This window comes from Paramisgurnus dabryanus, chromosome 2 (assembly GCF_030506205.2).
Source record: "Paramisgurnus dabryanus chromosome 2, PD_genome_1.1, whole genome shotgun sequence".
In the NCBI taxonomy this organism is placed as follows: domain Eukaryota; kingdom Metazoa; phylum Chordata; class Actinopteri; order Cypriniformes; family Cobitidae; genus Paramisgurnus; species Paramisgurnus dabryanus.
The window spans coordinates 43944791-43958181 of NC_133338.1; the positions used below are offsets into that span (position 1 = coordinate 43944791).

Here is a 13391-nt window from a genome sequence, read left to right on the forward strand (position 1 = left end):
TGGCCATACACTGTAAAAAGTTGAAAGTTGGATCTTCCTAAAAAAATGATAACGTTTTTTAAATTGATTCAACTTTCACTTTTTACAGTGTATCAACATTTATTACATTTATTTGTTTTAAATTATTGGTTTAGTCCTAAAAATTGACTTCTATCAATAACAAAAGCCTACAGAAAAATCCATTACAAACAAAATTCATTTTTCCTGAGTTCCATGCAGCTTTTTATATGAAGGTTAATTTCTCTGGGGAAAACCTCAAATATGAGCACCATATGATGGGTTCTTCTTAGGTCAAGCGAGCCAGCAGTGGACAGCTCTGTGTTCCACTGCTTGTTCCAAAGTTCCACTTCTTTTCCCAGAATTCCCACTCCATGCCAGGTTATATATGGTGCTGTCATCTATTGCGCATGATGAAATGACAGCGGTTGTATGTGCATCTGTGCACATTCAAATGCACTGCACATTGCTCGTATCCACTAATGATCATGCAGATAGTATGTCAGAGTCACATACCTCCATCATTATACTAACATAATACAGTGGATTCTATTGCTCAAGCTTTAACACAAACAGGATCTGTGTGGTTTGAATATTTACTTTTGACCGTGCATTGTGGCAGGATCATTTGTTCAATCAAAACAAGCTTATCATGCTCAGTAACTCCAACAAGCGACCAATAAAAACACATTATTGTCCAGAGCTGAATTCTTCGATTGGATGAGAACCCAAAAATGTGTAATGGGGGTCAAAATCTTCTTCCTTTCTACCACTGTTGTGTTGTGCATAAAAAAATCATTTATTCATCTGAGAATATTTATCATATGGTGGTTGATTATCTTATGTCAAAAACCCTTTGATATACCGCCAGTTTACTGTTATTATTACTTGAGGCCAAATTTGCAAAACTTTGCCAGAAATGGTGAATACAAATCCGTGAAACCCAAGAAAGATTACTGCAAAGATTCATTTATACTGAAATATGTATATGAGAATAAAGTTTTTCCCAACTAAAATAGCCAACTATTAAAGAAAATGATGGATCATTTGTTATCTTTGTTTACAGTGGGTACCTAGCCAGTTCGAAAGTGTATCTAGCTACCCAAATGAAACAAATCCTAGGGGCTTTATTACATTTATATGTCCTTTGACAGATTTTGGCAGAGGCAGTCAAACCAATCATTCTTTTTAAACAGTACACTGTAAAAAGTTGGATCAACTTTAAAAAAAAAATAGTTCAATTGGTAACACCCAAAAAAATTTACCTAAAGTGAAATCTTACCAATTGAAGTCATTTTTTAAAGTTGATCCAATTTTGGCTGTGCACAGTACAGTAATTCTGAATAGTCATCTTTTCTTTTGTTCATGTACAGGTATCCGATCCAAAACTGCATGCAAACTTTAAAAGCTGACAAGCAATGGAGAACCGTAAGAATACAATAGATGTATCTTTTTTTGTTGGTTTATTGTTTGTGTAAGAATGCACACTGACTCATGACACTTTTATTTATATCACCACAGTGATTTATAGCTGTATTATAAAACACTTGAGTCGAACAATGACTCTTTCAAACATAAAGGACCAAATATACATTATGGCCTATACACATGACTCATTCAGAATTCCTAAACTATTTCAAAGGTGACGTAGGTCATATGCTCCATACACCAAACAGAAACAACGATTGTTTCCAGAAAAACATACTCCCTCAATCTGTTATTGGACAATGAAATAGAAAGTCCCGCCATGAACCCACACCATTGGTTGAGCCAATCCCATTACACTCCAGTGAGAGCGCATAGTCCCACAACAAACCTATACAATACACAACATATACAGTATGTAAACACACAGTATCGCTGCAAAAATAGAGAGAAACCTCCTTCCAACAATAACTATAGCTTATCTCTGTGGTCCTACACAATTTGTAAACAACTCCCCAACAACTCTCCATTAATCTTTGTCTCGCTGAAGATTTCCCTCCTGTCCTCAAAAAGCCTCAAGTCTGGTCTGTACCATCAGAAATACTAGATAGGCCTCCCAAAGCTCATTTTCCAAGATATTGCCAAATACTTAAGCTATCTGTTTCCACAAGACTCCTTCAGCCTGGTAACCCAAGAGTAAAACTACTGGTGCAATTATATTGTTCAGAGGGTAATATCATTGGGGGAGAAGAATTTGAGATGTGCATAATAGCTATGGTTAGTGTGTGTTTGTGTGTGCCTTTAACAGCATGTGCGTGCATGTGCTTATCTGAGGAGAGAGAAAGACAAAAAGAGATTTAATAGAAATGCATTGAGCGCACATGCATGAAAACAAATATCATTTAATAAACAAGCAATCAAAAGCTAGATTTATAAATAGACCACATTTTAACATTAAGAACATGTATGTATATTTAATAATAAAGTTTGCTTACATTTTCACCACACCATTGATCACATAATTCGGCTATTTTGTTTCTAAATACAACCAAATACAAATACCAGCAGCACATATCCACTCTGTCTATCTGATTTTGGTTACGTCTAGAGCCTGTGTGCTTATTTTTCCCAATGGAAATCATTTCTGCCATTTCCCAGTAGCTTTGGCTGGCGGGTCAGTCCCCGTCCCACTGCTGTTAAAATCTCTGACAACTAGAAAAGGGGCTTCAAGTTTATTTGTCTCTTGAGTTCGTATCAACGGTACAATCTGCGGACAGCAGTACAAAAGAGCCTTAACAGAGACAGTGACTTGTGAAACCAAGCCATCTGACTCCCTGCTGTAAGCGTTTAACTCTTTTACCACTAAATCAGATAAAAGGTTTTGACTGTTTGACTTTTTTAGCAGGATGAAAGCACATGCGAATGCTCATTAAAAAAGTCATTAGAAGATATGTGAATACAGTTTCATGTGCACAGCCTGTGGTGATTTTATCGTTTTAGTTGCATATCTGATAACTTCAGGAATGTTGCTTTTTGGTCAGTTAGGTTAGGTTTTTGTCATTTCCCCAATGCGGCAGCCTCCGCTCTCATCCAAGGCCCATCGTCGTTTCAGGAATCTGGAAAACACTGTGCGAGGAATGAGAGGAATTTTGCGCTTTTCTCAGTCTCCCCGCTTTAGGTCGTCCGCACGACCGGGGCCCTTAAGTTTTTCCTTTTGTTTTTTTGAACGGTGACCAACAATAACAACATCCCATAAACAATGGAGTTGGTTGAGTTGATGGAGGTGGTGGGGGGAGAAGTGTTTTTGCATTTGGCAGCTGCTGCGCTGGCAGGCTCTCTGCTCGGGGTTTGCAATGTGCTCTTTGTGGTAGCGAAGAGATATTATGTCAGTTCTTGGATATGCAGCAGGTCTCACGGGACGGAGGACTCTGCATCCTCTTGCAAACCCCCTTATGCTTTTTCTTTCTCTTTCTCTCCTCACTCGCATTTATTTTAAAATGGCATTGCCAAACTGTAACATGAGTACAGTATAAGACATTTTCCTCACGCATATGTATCGGTTGCACGTAATGCAAAGTTCATACAGCTTTCCTGGTGCACATGCTATTTATTCTGCATAAGGGATACATTGATACATCTTCGTTGTTACATTTTTAAAACTTGTTCACAAATTTAATTGCATTTGATAACAAAATGTCAAAATTTACTTTACAAAATTTTACAAGAATATTTTGAAAAAGACATCTGACCAACTTGTGTGTACTGGTCTGTTTTTTTTTTTGGATATACTGTATATATGGTCAGCTTTTCTCCATTTTATATATCTTTAGTAGAATCTGTTTGTTTTTTTTTCTCTTGCCATAGTGCCACACAGTAAAAACAATGCATCAAGTTAAAACAACTTGGTTTTGCAAGTCGATTCAACCTACTGCTTTAAGTTTTGAGCTGTAATAAGTTGACATCACTTATAAAAACGAGTTGAAATTGTTTAACTTAAATTACATTTAAAGTAACATAAAAACATATGTTGATTTCACAAAAATGCTGCGTATTTTTACAGTGCATGTTTTACCCATAATGCAATGTAATTTTAAAAAGTGTTTGTGCCATCTTACATTAAAAAAACTACATTTGATTTTATATTTTGTTATATATAGCAAAGCCATGAAAAATGTAATGTGTGGTCATTAATATTAAGTTATGTAATTCTATATGTAATTCTAACATGTAATGTTTAAGCTTCAGCATGACTGAAACTGATATGCTTTAATACTTGATCATTAACATCAGGTGTAGCCGTGCATTATTTTGTTGACATTATTCACTGTACCCACCCACACAAAGCAGTTTAGTAAAAAGGGGTAGGGCTTGGGATTCAGTGCACAGGTGCTGGCCCAGTCCTGTAGCCATGACAACCAGACTTGGTTGGCACAGGTTTTTGGCCGAGGTGTGCTGCTCTCGGGTTACAAATTTCGTTTCACAACTTTTTAGGGCCAAAGGCCTCTTCCAACTCTCAGTGCCAGAATAATAGAAAAAATCTAATCAAAATCAAGTAAAAGCAACAAAGTTATTACAAAAGTAGGGCTGAGCTTAACATGGTGTTATGATAAGGTTAAAATATATTATACACCAAGGTCTCCAATGTGCAGACTAATAGCCCTGGTGTAAGATGGATTTAAAACGCTTCTCACTTGTGTAAGTAAAAGGAATGTAAACAGAGCAGGCCTAAATGTGTCTTACTATGACCCTGCTATAGTATTTTTGAATTTCTTTAACCATTTTGCCCACCTATGATGCACTGTTGTACAAGGTGACGTGCGCCATCTAGTGGTCATTATTGAAAAACAGTTCAAAATACGTTTTATTATGAATACAGCACATTGATTCATAGAGTATTTTAAGTGCTTAATAACCAAACATAGTCTTTATTTTTTATTTAATTGGGTTGATTAAACATTCTCATTTTAATTTACACTAGGTATACACTCATACAACACACACATTGATTCATAGAGCCTCATTTGATGTAGGTAGTTATTAAAACGGTGAATTATTGCCAACCTCCCTTTTGTGAAACACTTTAGGGTGCAGTGAAGACACATAAATCCCCAAATTCATACATTCATTCGTTTAGTTTCCACTTCTACATGCTATGTTAGGATCATGATTTTGGCTTGAAGGGATCAGACCAGATCTTCACACCTAATCCCAATAAGACAGACAAATGAAAATTATAAAGACCATATATTTTTTTAAATACGTGTAAGGCTAACGTTTGTTTAATAATGTAGATAACGCACATAAAATGTAGAATGATCTCACAGAGATGGATCATAGATAGTGTCATGACTTACCAACAGGCTGCACATCTGCTTGATTGATTCCTGATCGATTAACTTTCTGTATCTGCTCTGTAAACATTATAACACAAATTCAGAAAATGGCAAGAGAAAGAAAATGTTGAAACAGACTAAACAATTGTTTTGGTGACAACACGTCTAGGTATAATTTCATTTAAAAACCATATGAGGCAAATAACTAGTTTTTGTGGTTCATTATTCAAGATTTTCATTACTGTAATTATTTAATGCAACAACAAATAAATAAAACAAAAACTAATTTTATGTTATGCAATGATGTTTTTAAATCAACATATATTATTGCGAAACAAAAGGAAATACCGTAAATTCTTAACTTTTCTACTTACAATAATCTATACTTTCCTTTTACCAAATAATTTTATATATTTTATTTGACGTTAAATTATATGTTGCAGAAATAGTTTTGCAACATTAAGGACATTTTACTGGCCATGCTATGGCCTTGTTTAAATGCAATACAATTTAACGTGGCGCATCTAAGTTCACCAAATCAAAAGCAGCCTACTGATGACTAAAAAGTGTTATGATAAAAACTTACTGTAGTCTTCACTGTGAGTAAGAGGATGGAAAAATATTGGATAAAACGCCACCGCGACAGCTGTAACGAAACCTCCAAAAATAAGTGTTATTCTCTTATTGTTGGACATGTTTGTTATGTATCCAGAAGGACAATATTCAACTCAGTCATGCTTTTCCGGGTTGAAGTTCAAACTATAAATAAAAAGTCCAATGTGTATTATTTGTCAATATTATTTTTGCAATATCTAAAGGGTATATCAAATTATAAAATAAATAAATACAACACATTCATATTATATAGTACTTTAAAAAGGTTGTAATTCATTCATATGTATTTATTTTAGACATACGTTAGGCAGAACGGTCGACTTCTGACATCAAAGTACCGCGAGAGCAATTTTAAAGCATAGCTTACGACTCGCTCTCGCGCAACCTGATGTCATACGCCGATCAATTTGCGCAGCGCGACGTAAAGTCAAACACATCTATTATTGTATTGAGGGACTTTTATTTTGTCGCTCGTTTTCCCGTCATGCCGTATGTGTAGTGTTGCTGTGTCAGTGTGAGTGGTGCTTGCTTGCTCTTTCGTTTACTCTTTATCAATAAAAATGGCCGGCAATAACACATACAGACTGCGCTGCTCGCTCCCCGCGCACGAGATGGATGTGCGCGGTCTCGCCGCCGCGGCGTATCCTGACGGAGCGTTTGTATCAGTGTCCAGAGACCGAACCGCCCGGGTCTGGGTACCGGACTCGAGGTACATCCCCTCAGCTTCCTCCACACACCGCGGCTCTTTTAATTAAATTATGTGTGGGAGTTAGTTGTCCTCAGTTTTGTTCGGTTACTAAGGCGAGTGTAGTTAGTCTCAGAGTTAGTCAGTTAAAAGAGATGGGTTAGTTAAGTTAAAGTGAAACTCATGATTATTACCCGAAAGGAAACTGACAGTTTTGTATTCTGACGGTGACAGATCTGTAAAACACGTCATTCATTAAACGTTGTATTTACGTTATTATATTTTTAATTAATTTCGCTTCAGTTTGACCAGTTTAACAAAAAATGTACTAATTTATTGTTTATATATAAGTATTTACATATATAAATATAAATATTTCTTAAATATATGAATATACATAATTATTATACACAGTAAACACACATATATGATGTAAACAAAAAGTTTTATTCTGCAAACGATTAGTCGCGGTTAGTCGTTATGCAGCCCTAGGTTTAGCCCTAATTACCTAAATTGTTCCTCCTGTTCTTGTTTCAGCAGTGAAAACAATGGATTTATGGAAATGCTCTGTATGAATGGCCATGCCAACTTTGTGTCCTGCGTGTGTATCATTGCTCCAACTGAAACATATCCCAGAGGACTCATTGCTACCGGAGGACATGACAACAACATCTGTGTGTTTTCATTAGACCGACCGGATCCTCTCTTTACACTCAAGGGTCACAAAAACACAGGTACCATACCATCCACAAAAATGTCACGTCATCACAGTGGTGTAGCTACTGCATGTAGCAGATGTCTGGCTATTCTGTAATATTAAACTTAAAGTTTACCTATAAAGTTATGATGTGAAGTCATTTGTGCTTCCTTGCGTCTCCACAGTTTGTACGCTCTCTGCTGGCAAGTTTGGCACATTACTGAGTGGCTCATGGGACACGACAGCCAAAGTCTGGCTTAGTGAAAAGTGCATGATGACGTTACAGGTAACACACCATTCATGATACTGCTTTCTTTAATAAATACGAATATGTTTTTCCTTTAAATTAGATCAGATGTACCCAAACTGTCAGTGTCAGGACACAAATATGCTGACTGTTTTCCTTCTCTATTATTGGTGTTTTTCAGGGACACACGGCAGCCGTATGGGCTGTGGTTATTTTGCCAGAACAGGGCTTAATGCTTTCAGGATCAGCTGACAAGACGATCAAATTATGGAAAGCTGGTCGCTGTGAGAATACTTACACTGGTACAGTGGCTTTTTTGACACCTCTAATGCTTTTTCAAGAAAATATTTCCATCAGTGATGTAACCGAAACTGTCGGCTTGTTCACTATTACATCTCCAGCAGTGGTTACCATTCATAGTGATTATGATACGAATATCTGAGTGTGAAATGTGTCCCACAGGTCATGAGGATTGTGTGAGAGGACTTGCGGTGATAAACGAAGTGGAGTTTCTCTCCTGCAGTAATGATGCAAGTATTAGACGATGGATGGTGACGGGTGAATGCGTGCAGGTTTACTATGGTCACACTAACTATATCTACAGCATTTCGGTCTTCGCTAATGGACAAGGTACTTAATTTTATATGTCTTTGTATGAGATAACATAATATATCAAGTAAAACTTATACATTTATTTAAACTTCAATAATAAAAAAATCTTTTTTTCCTTTACTCTAGACTTCATAAGTACAGGAGAGGACAGAACTGTCAGAGTCTGGAAGAAGGGGGAATGCTGTCAGACTATCCGTCTACCTGCTCAGTCCGTGTGGTGCTGCTGTGTCCTGCCTAATGGAGACATTGCTGTTGGTGCCAGGTGTGCATTTCTGTTCCTCCAAAATGTATATAGTCTTCATGTAGCTCATGTGGGAGAGGATTGCCTTAGCAGTGCAAAGGTTGTGGGTTTGACTCAGAGGGAACACACACACACACATACTGATTAAAAATGTATACCTTTGAATGCACTTTAAGGCCCTGTGTCCACCAAAGCGATTAAACGCGGCTAAAACGCTAGGCCAATGCCGACTGTAGGCGTTTGGCAGCGTTTCTTCAGCTGACCTCTTTAGTTGCTACGATATGTTTGATTTGTTTATCAGGCTTGGTACGATGCAGCGGTTGGTTGGTGTGATATTTGTCTCACCCCTCCTCCACTCTGATTGGACGAGTAAAAACTGACATTGACGACCTTAGGGTTTCACCCAAAGATAAACATGTTTCACCGCTTGCAGGAAAAACGCTCTGATGGACACAGGGCCGAAGTCACTTTATATAAAGGTGTATGCCAAAGGCATAAAATTGTAATTTATTTACCTGCATGAAATGAACATAACCATTTCACTGTGTCTGAAGCGATGGTGTAATCCGTGTGTTCACTGAGAGCGAGGATCGTGTAGCCAGCGCCCAGGACTTGCAGGCTTTTGAGGATGAGCTTTCCAAAGCCATCATTGATCCCAAGACTGGAGACTTGGGTGACATTAACATAGAGGAGTTACCAGGCAAAGAGCACCTGAATGAACCAGGTACAGAGATTTGTGTGTTTGATTATGGCTAAAGTTCAAATCTGCAGGATAGTGCCCCTGAGCTGATGCTTATGTATAATGCATTACTGTTTTTTGTGTGTGTGCGTAGGGAATCGTGATGGTCAGACTCGACTCATAAAGGAGGATTCAAATGTTGAGGCGTATCAGTGGAGCATGAGTGATGGGCGCTGGGTAAAGATCGGGGATGTAGTTGGTGGGTCTTCTAAGCAGAGCTCAAATCGAGTGATGTACGAAGGCAAGGTGAGACACTTAATGCAGAATTAATGCACAGCAGCGTTCAACTGTAATAAATATACAAGTTGACACAGTTTAAAACTATTTACTATAAATTTGTTCATGTTGTATAACAGCCCCAATGTTTTCCCCCCTTCTAAAGGAGTACGACTTCATCTTCACCATTGATGTGAATGAAGGAGGTTCACCCTTGAAACTGCCTTACAATTTGAAAGATGACCCCTGGCTGACTGCTCACAACTTCCTGGAGAAAAACGACCTGAGCCCCATGTTCCTGGATCAGGTGGCTAACTTCATCATTGAGAACACTAAAGGCCACACGTTGGGTTCGGCGCCAACGGGCACAGACCCCTTCACAGGTGAATTACTTAAGAGTACAAAGGAGTTACTTACAATTGCATAAAAAAAAAAAACATGCCAATAATGGCATTAGCAATGCAGAGAATATGGGTTTGATTCCAGTAAATAATGCAATAAATATTATTGCTGGGGTTGGTGTCATTTAGTCAATCAAACATGTAGTGTTCTGTTCTCAGGTGCTGGGCGGTACATCCCAGGTTCAGGAATCGACAGCCAGGGATTTGGAGCAGATCCGTTCACAGGTAAGCTGCGTTATATTGCTTTAAAATGAAATGTAATGACTAAAGTCTTGATGAGAATGATTTATTCCCGTTTTGCAGGAGCAGGAAGATATATACCTGGGTCAGGATCCACAGGCACGTCGACTTCAGGCGTTGCTGATCCTTTCACTGGTAAACTACATAAATATCTGCAAACTTTCATGAATAGATTGTTGTATGTACACTAATATATCTCTCAATCCACTTCAGGTGGTAGTGCCTATTCCTCTGCCTCCCGCCAGAAAACTACAACAAACATTTACTTCCCGAATATTGATGGTGTTATGTTTGAACAGGCTAATGCCACTCAGATTCTTGGTAAGTTACATTTTCCAGCAGAATATTATTATGTACCGTATATACCCGAATATAAGAGGACCCCCCATTTTTCAGACTTATTTTGGGGATAGATATTTTATGGAAAAAATATGGAAAATAATTTTATTTGAAAATTCTAGTGATAATTCTTTGGAAAAACATTTTAACACCATTTATTAAATATTTGGATGAATTTGTCACAAACTAAAGTGTACTCTGTTAATGAATGAGTGACAAAAATGAATAACCTTTCCACTAAAATGCAATAATTATGTAGGCCCATGTATGTATGTAACTCTGGTACTGTGAAGATAGATAGAAAATAACCATCTGCTTTTAATCAAACACATCTAACCTATCGTGTTGGCACCCTCTTCTGTTTCCCCCTGGTTTTGTCTATATTGCGAATATAAGACAATCCCCCATTTTTCAGTATATTTTTAGGACAAAAACCTTATATTCGGGTATATACGGTAATCAATTGCCTGGCTTAAGCTTTGAAGGTCCAGTGTGTAGGTGATTAATACCTCTTGTTCATGTGGCATTTAGCAAAATGTGATTTTTGTATTCAAAGGCAGGGTGCACAATTTTTCAGAAACGCTTTGGAAAACGGAGTCGGGTACGGGTACCTACCAACACACTTGTAGCCAGTCAGGAGTAGGGGCCATGTCTACTAACCGACATTGTTGCCTGGGTTACGTATGTGTGGGGCGGGTCTATCAAAAGAAGGTCCAGATTCTATTGGGTTAGGGGTGTGTTTGTTTAGGTGATTTCAAATAACAGCATGGGCTTTCAGAGATCATGCACCCCGCCTTTAATGACATATTCAATAAAAAAATAAAGGTCCAGTCAGTGTGTTGATTTTTAGTGGCATCTATTGGCTCAGTCCACAACTTACCCCTTTAATAGCTTTTTATCTAAATATTGTAAAGTTCTAGACAACTATTATATGCAAAACTTTTTGGTGGCCGAAATTTCTGTGCATCCCCATTATGTACCCTAGGTTTTTGGATTTGGTACCATGGTAATTCCTTATATCTTGGGAGTATCATGGTACATGAATCATTCATACTTTCTAGCACTATTGTACAACCCTTGTGCTGTACCCTATTTAAAAGAGGGGCAGGGCTAACCAGGATGGACTGAGCTTTAAATGGGTGGGTCAGGCCCACTCTGACTGTTGAAACAGTCAGACTTGTTGAGAATGATCTTGCCCATGAAATTTGTCCTAATGTCTTTTGTAGGTAAGCTTCGGGAGCTGAACAACTCCGCTCCTCAAGATCATAAGCTGAGCGAGGCAGCACTGGACAGTTTGGAGAAGCTGTTGTTCATAGTTACTGATCCGAAGAAGGAACAGCCCACTGCAGAGCAGATCGGTGTTCTTTGGAAGGCCAGCCATTGGCCAGAGGGTAAGACACTGAATAAGATCAGCTATGGTCATTATATGCACATTTACAAGTTTTCAAAAAATATGAATCCAGCTTAGTCCAGGATTGTTCCCAGTTGAACCAACCAATGTTTCATTTTCAATTCTCAGATATTGTCTTTCCTGTATTGGACATCCTGCGATTGGCTGTGCGGCATCCTGAGGTCAACGCCCAGCTTTGCGGTGGAACTGAGGGCGCCAGTCTTTGTAACCATCTCCTGGGTCTCATGTCCCCCGACGGCAGGCCTGCAAACCAAATGCTTGCACTGCGTACGCTGTGTAACTGTTTCTCTGGGTCCCACGGTCGCGCTCTCCTTTTGGGCCAACGCGACGCAGTGCTCTCCCGGGCCGGAGACCTTCGCACAGTCTGCAACAAGAACATCCACGTTGCTGTGGCCACCCTGGTGCTGAACTACGCCGGAAGGTTGTACGGTCAACCGGCCGAGATCGAAGCAAAGGCACAGTGCTTGTCAGTGGCTAGCACTGCCTTAGAGGTAGTACAGGACAAAGAGGCTGTCTTCAGGCTGCTGGTGGCCCTGGGGACCACAGTGGCTGGAGACGGCACAGCAAAGGACCTTGCACGATCTCTGGGTGTCCGTTCTCAGATTTCGAAATATGCTGGTGTCCCGGATCCAGCTAAAGTGGGGGAGTGCTGTCGACTATTGCTCGATGAACTGCAGTGATGTCACAGAGGGGGTCAGGTGATCCAAATGTAACCAACTTCCATCTCCATACCTTTATGATATCTGTCGCTCCTCTTCTAAATCTCTTAAGCCTCCTTACCATTAGTTTGTATTTAAATTTTCACATTTTGATGATGAATGGTAATGAATGAATGCATGATGTGAATAAACACTGGTGATTTAATCCAAGGATGTCATAAAGAAAGATTTGTGTTATTGATGAAAATGGAAAAGGCAATGCTGAACATTACACCGTATTCAAATTAGACGCGACATGATTCTAGCGATAAGCAATTTTGTCTGTCCATTAATAAACGTGAAATGGGGCTGTGGCACAATGCAATCGATCACAAAACACAGCCAATCAGCTTAGTTTTTTTGTTTTGTTTGTGCGCCCTCTCACACTCGCTTTTTTGGCTAGTTTCCTTGTGCTGCTCACACTCCTGTGCAGGCATAGTTTTTTTTTATTCAAACTTTTTATTTTAGCATCCAGTCAGAAATATGGATTCATAAAATGATTTTGATGGATTCATACAGGCAACACTGTATGTCTCATGCATTTCATTTTACTGACATAATCAAGGTAAACAACATATCATTGTTGAGTTGAAGTATAAGGCTACCACCAATTAGTTTTTTCATTTTATTTCTAAAATATTTAGCATCTGTACTTAAAACACAAGTGAAACCCTGTATATCTTTCAAGTCTCAATTGAATATGTATCGTTATAATTAGTTAATAAAGGTCAGATGTTTCCTATAGTACGGAAATTGGATGTACACATTGCAAATCCCAAACATGCTCTCACTATAGCATCAATCAGTAAGACAAAGAAAACTTAAGTTAAATAAATAATGCTAAAAACAGAGGCCAAATACATACATATTGAGCATAAACAGATTTTACCATAACTGCAGAGGAAATAAAAATGCATTTCTCTCTAAAACATCAATGTATTTGAAATGACCAAAGCACATTATGCACTGTTAAGTCTCTTTTGGACCCTACAGAA

At 38.5% G+C, this 13391-nt stretch overlaps 2 protein-coding genes across 3 annotated transcripts; one reads left to right on the forward strand and one right to left on the reverse strand.

Moving 5' to 3' along the window:
• Nucleotides 1-4839: 4839 nt before the first annotated feature.
• Nucleotides 4840-6000, reverse strand: smim20 (small integral membrane protein 20). Its single transcript, XM_065289037.1, has 3 exons — nucleotides 5842-6000; nucleotides 5277-5333; nucleotides 4840-5124 (listed from the first exon to the last, which is right to left on the reverse strand). Exons 1-3 carry the CDS (start codon nucleotides 5948-5950, stop codon nucleotides 5084-5086), a joined length of 207 nt encoding a protein of 68 aa, XP_065145109.1. The 5' UTR covers nucleotides 5951-6000; the 3' UTR covers nucleotides 4840-5083.
• A 352-nt stretch (nucleotides 6001-6352) lies between these two features.
• plaa (phospholipase A2-activating protein) lies at nucleotides 6353-12567 on the forward strand. 2 transcript variants are annotated; one of them, XM_065289035.1, is made up of 14 exons: nucleotides 6353-6579; nucleotides 7093-7289; nucleotides 7438-7538; nucleotides 7681-7801; nucleotides 7962-8129; nucleotides 8238-8373; nucleotides 8907-9076; nucleotides 9186-9337; nucleotides 9474-9690; nucleotides 9868-9933; nucleotides 10012-10083; nucleotides 10162-10269; nucleotides 11514-11678; nucleotides 11807-12567. In XM_065289035.1, exons 1-14 carry the CDS (start codon nucleotides 6431-6433, stop codon nucleotides 12376-12378), a joined length of 2394 nt encoding a protein of 797 aa, XP_065145107.1. In that variant the 5' UTR covers nucleotides 6353-6430; the 3' UTR covers nucleotides 12379-12567. The 2 variants fall into 2 exon arrangements, with proteins under 2 accessions (XP_065145107.1, XP_065145108.1); XM_065289036.1 differs by having other exon boundaries at nucleotides 7096-7289.
• The last annotated feature ends 824 nt before the right edge of the window (nucleotides 12568-13391 follow it).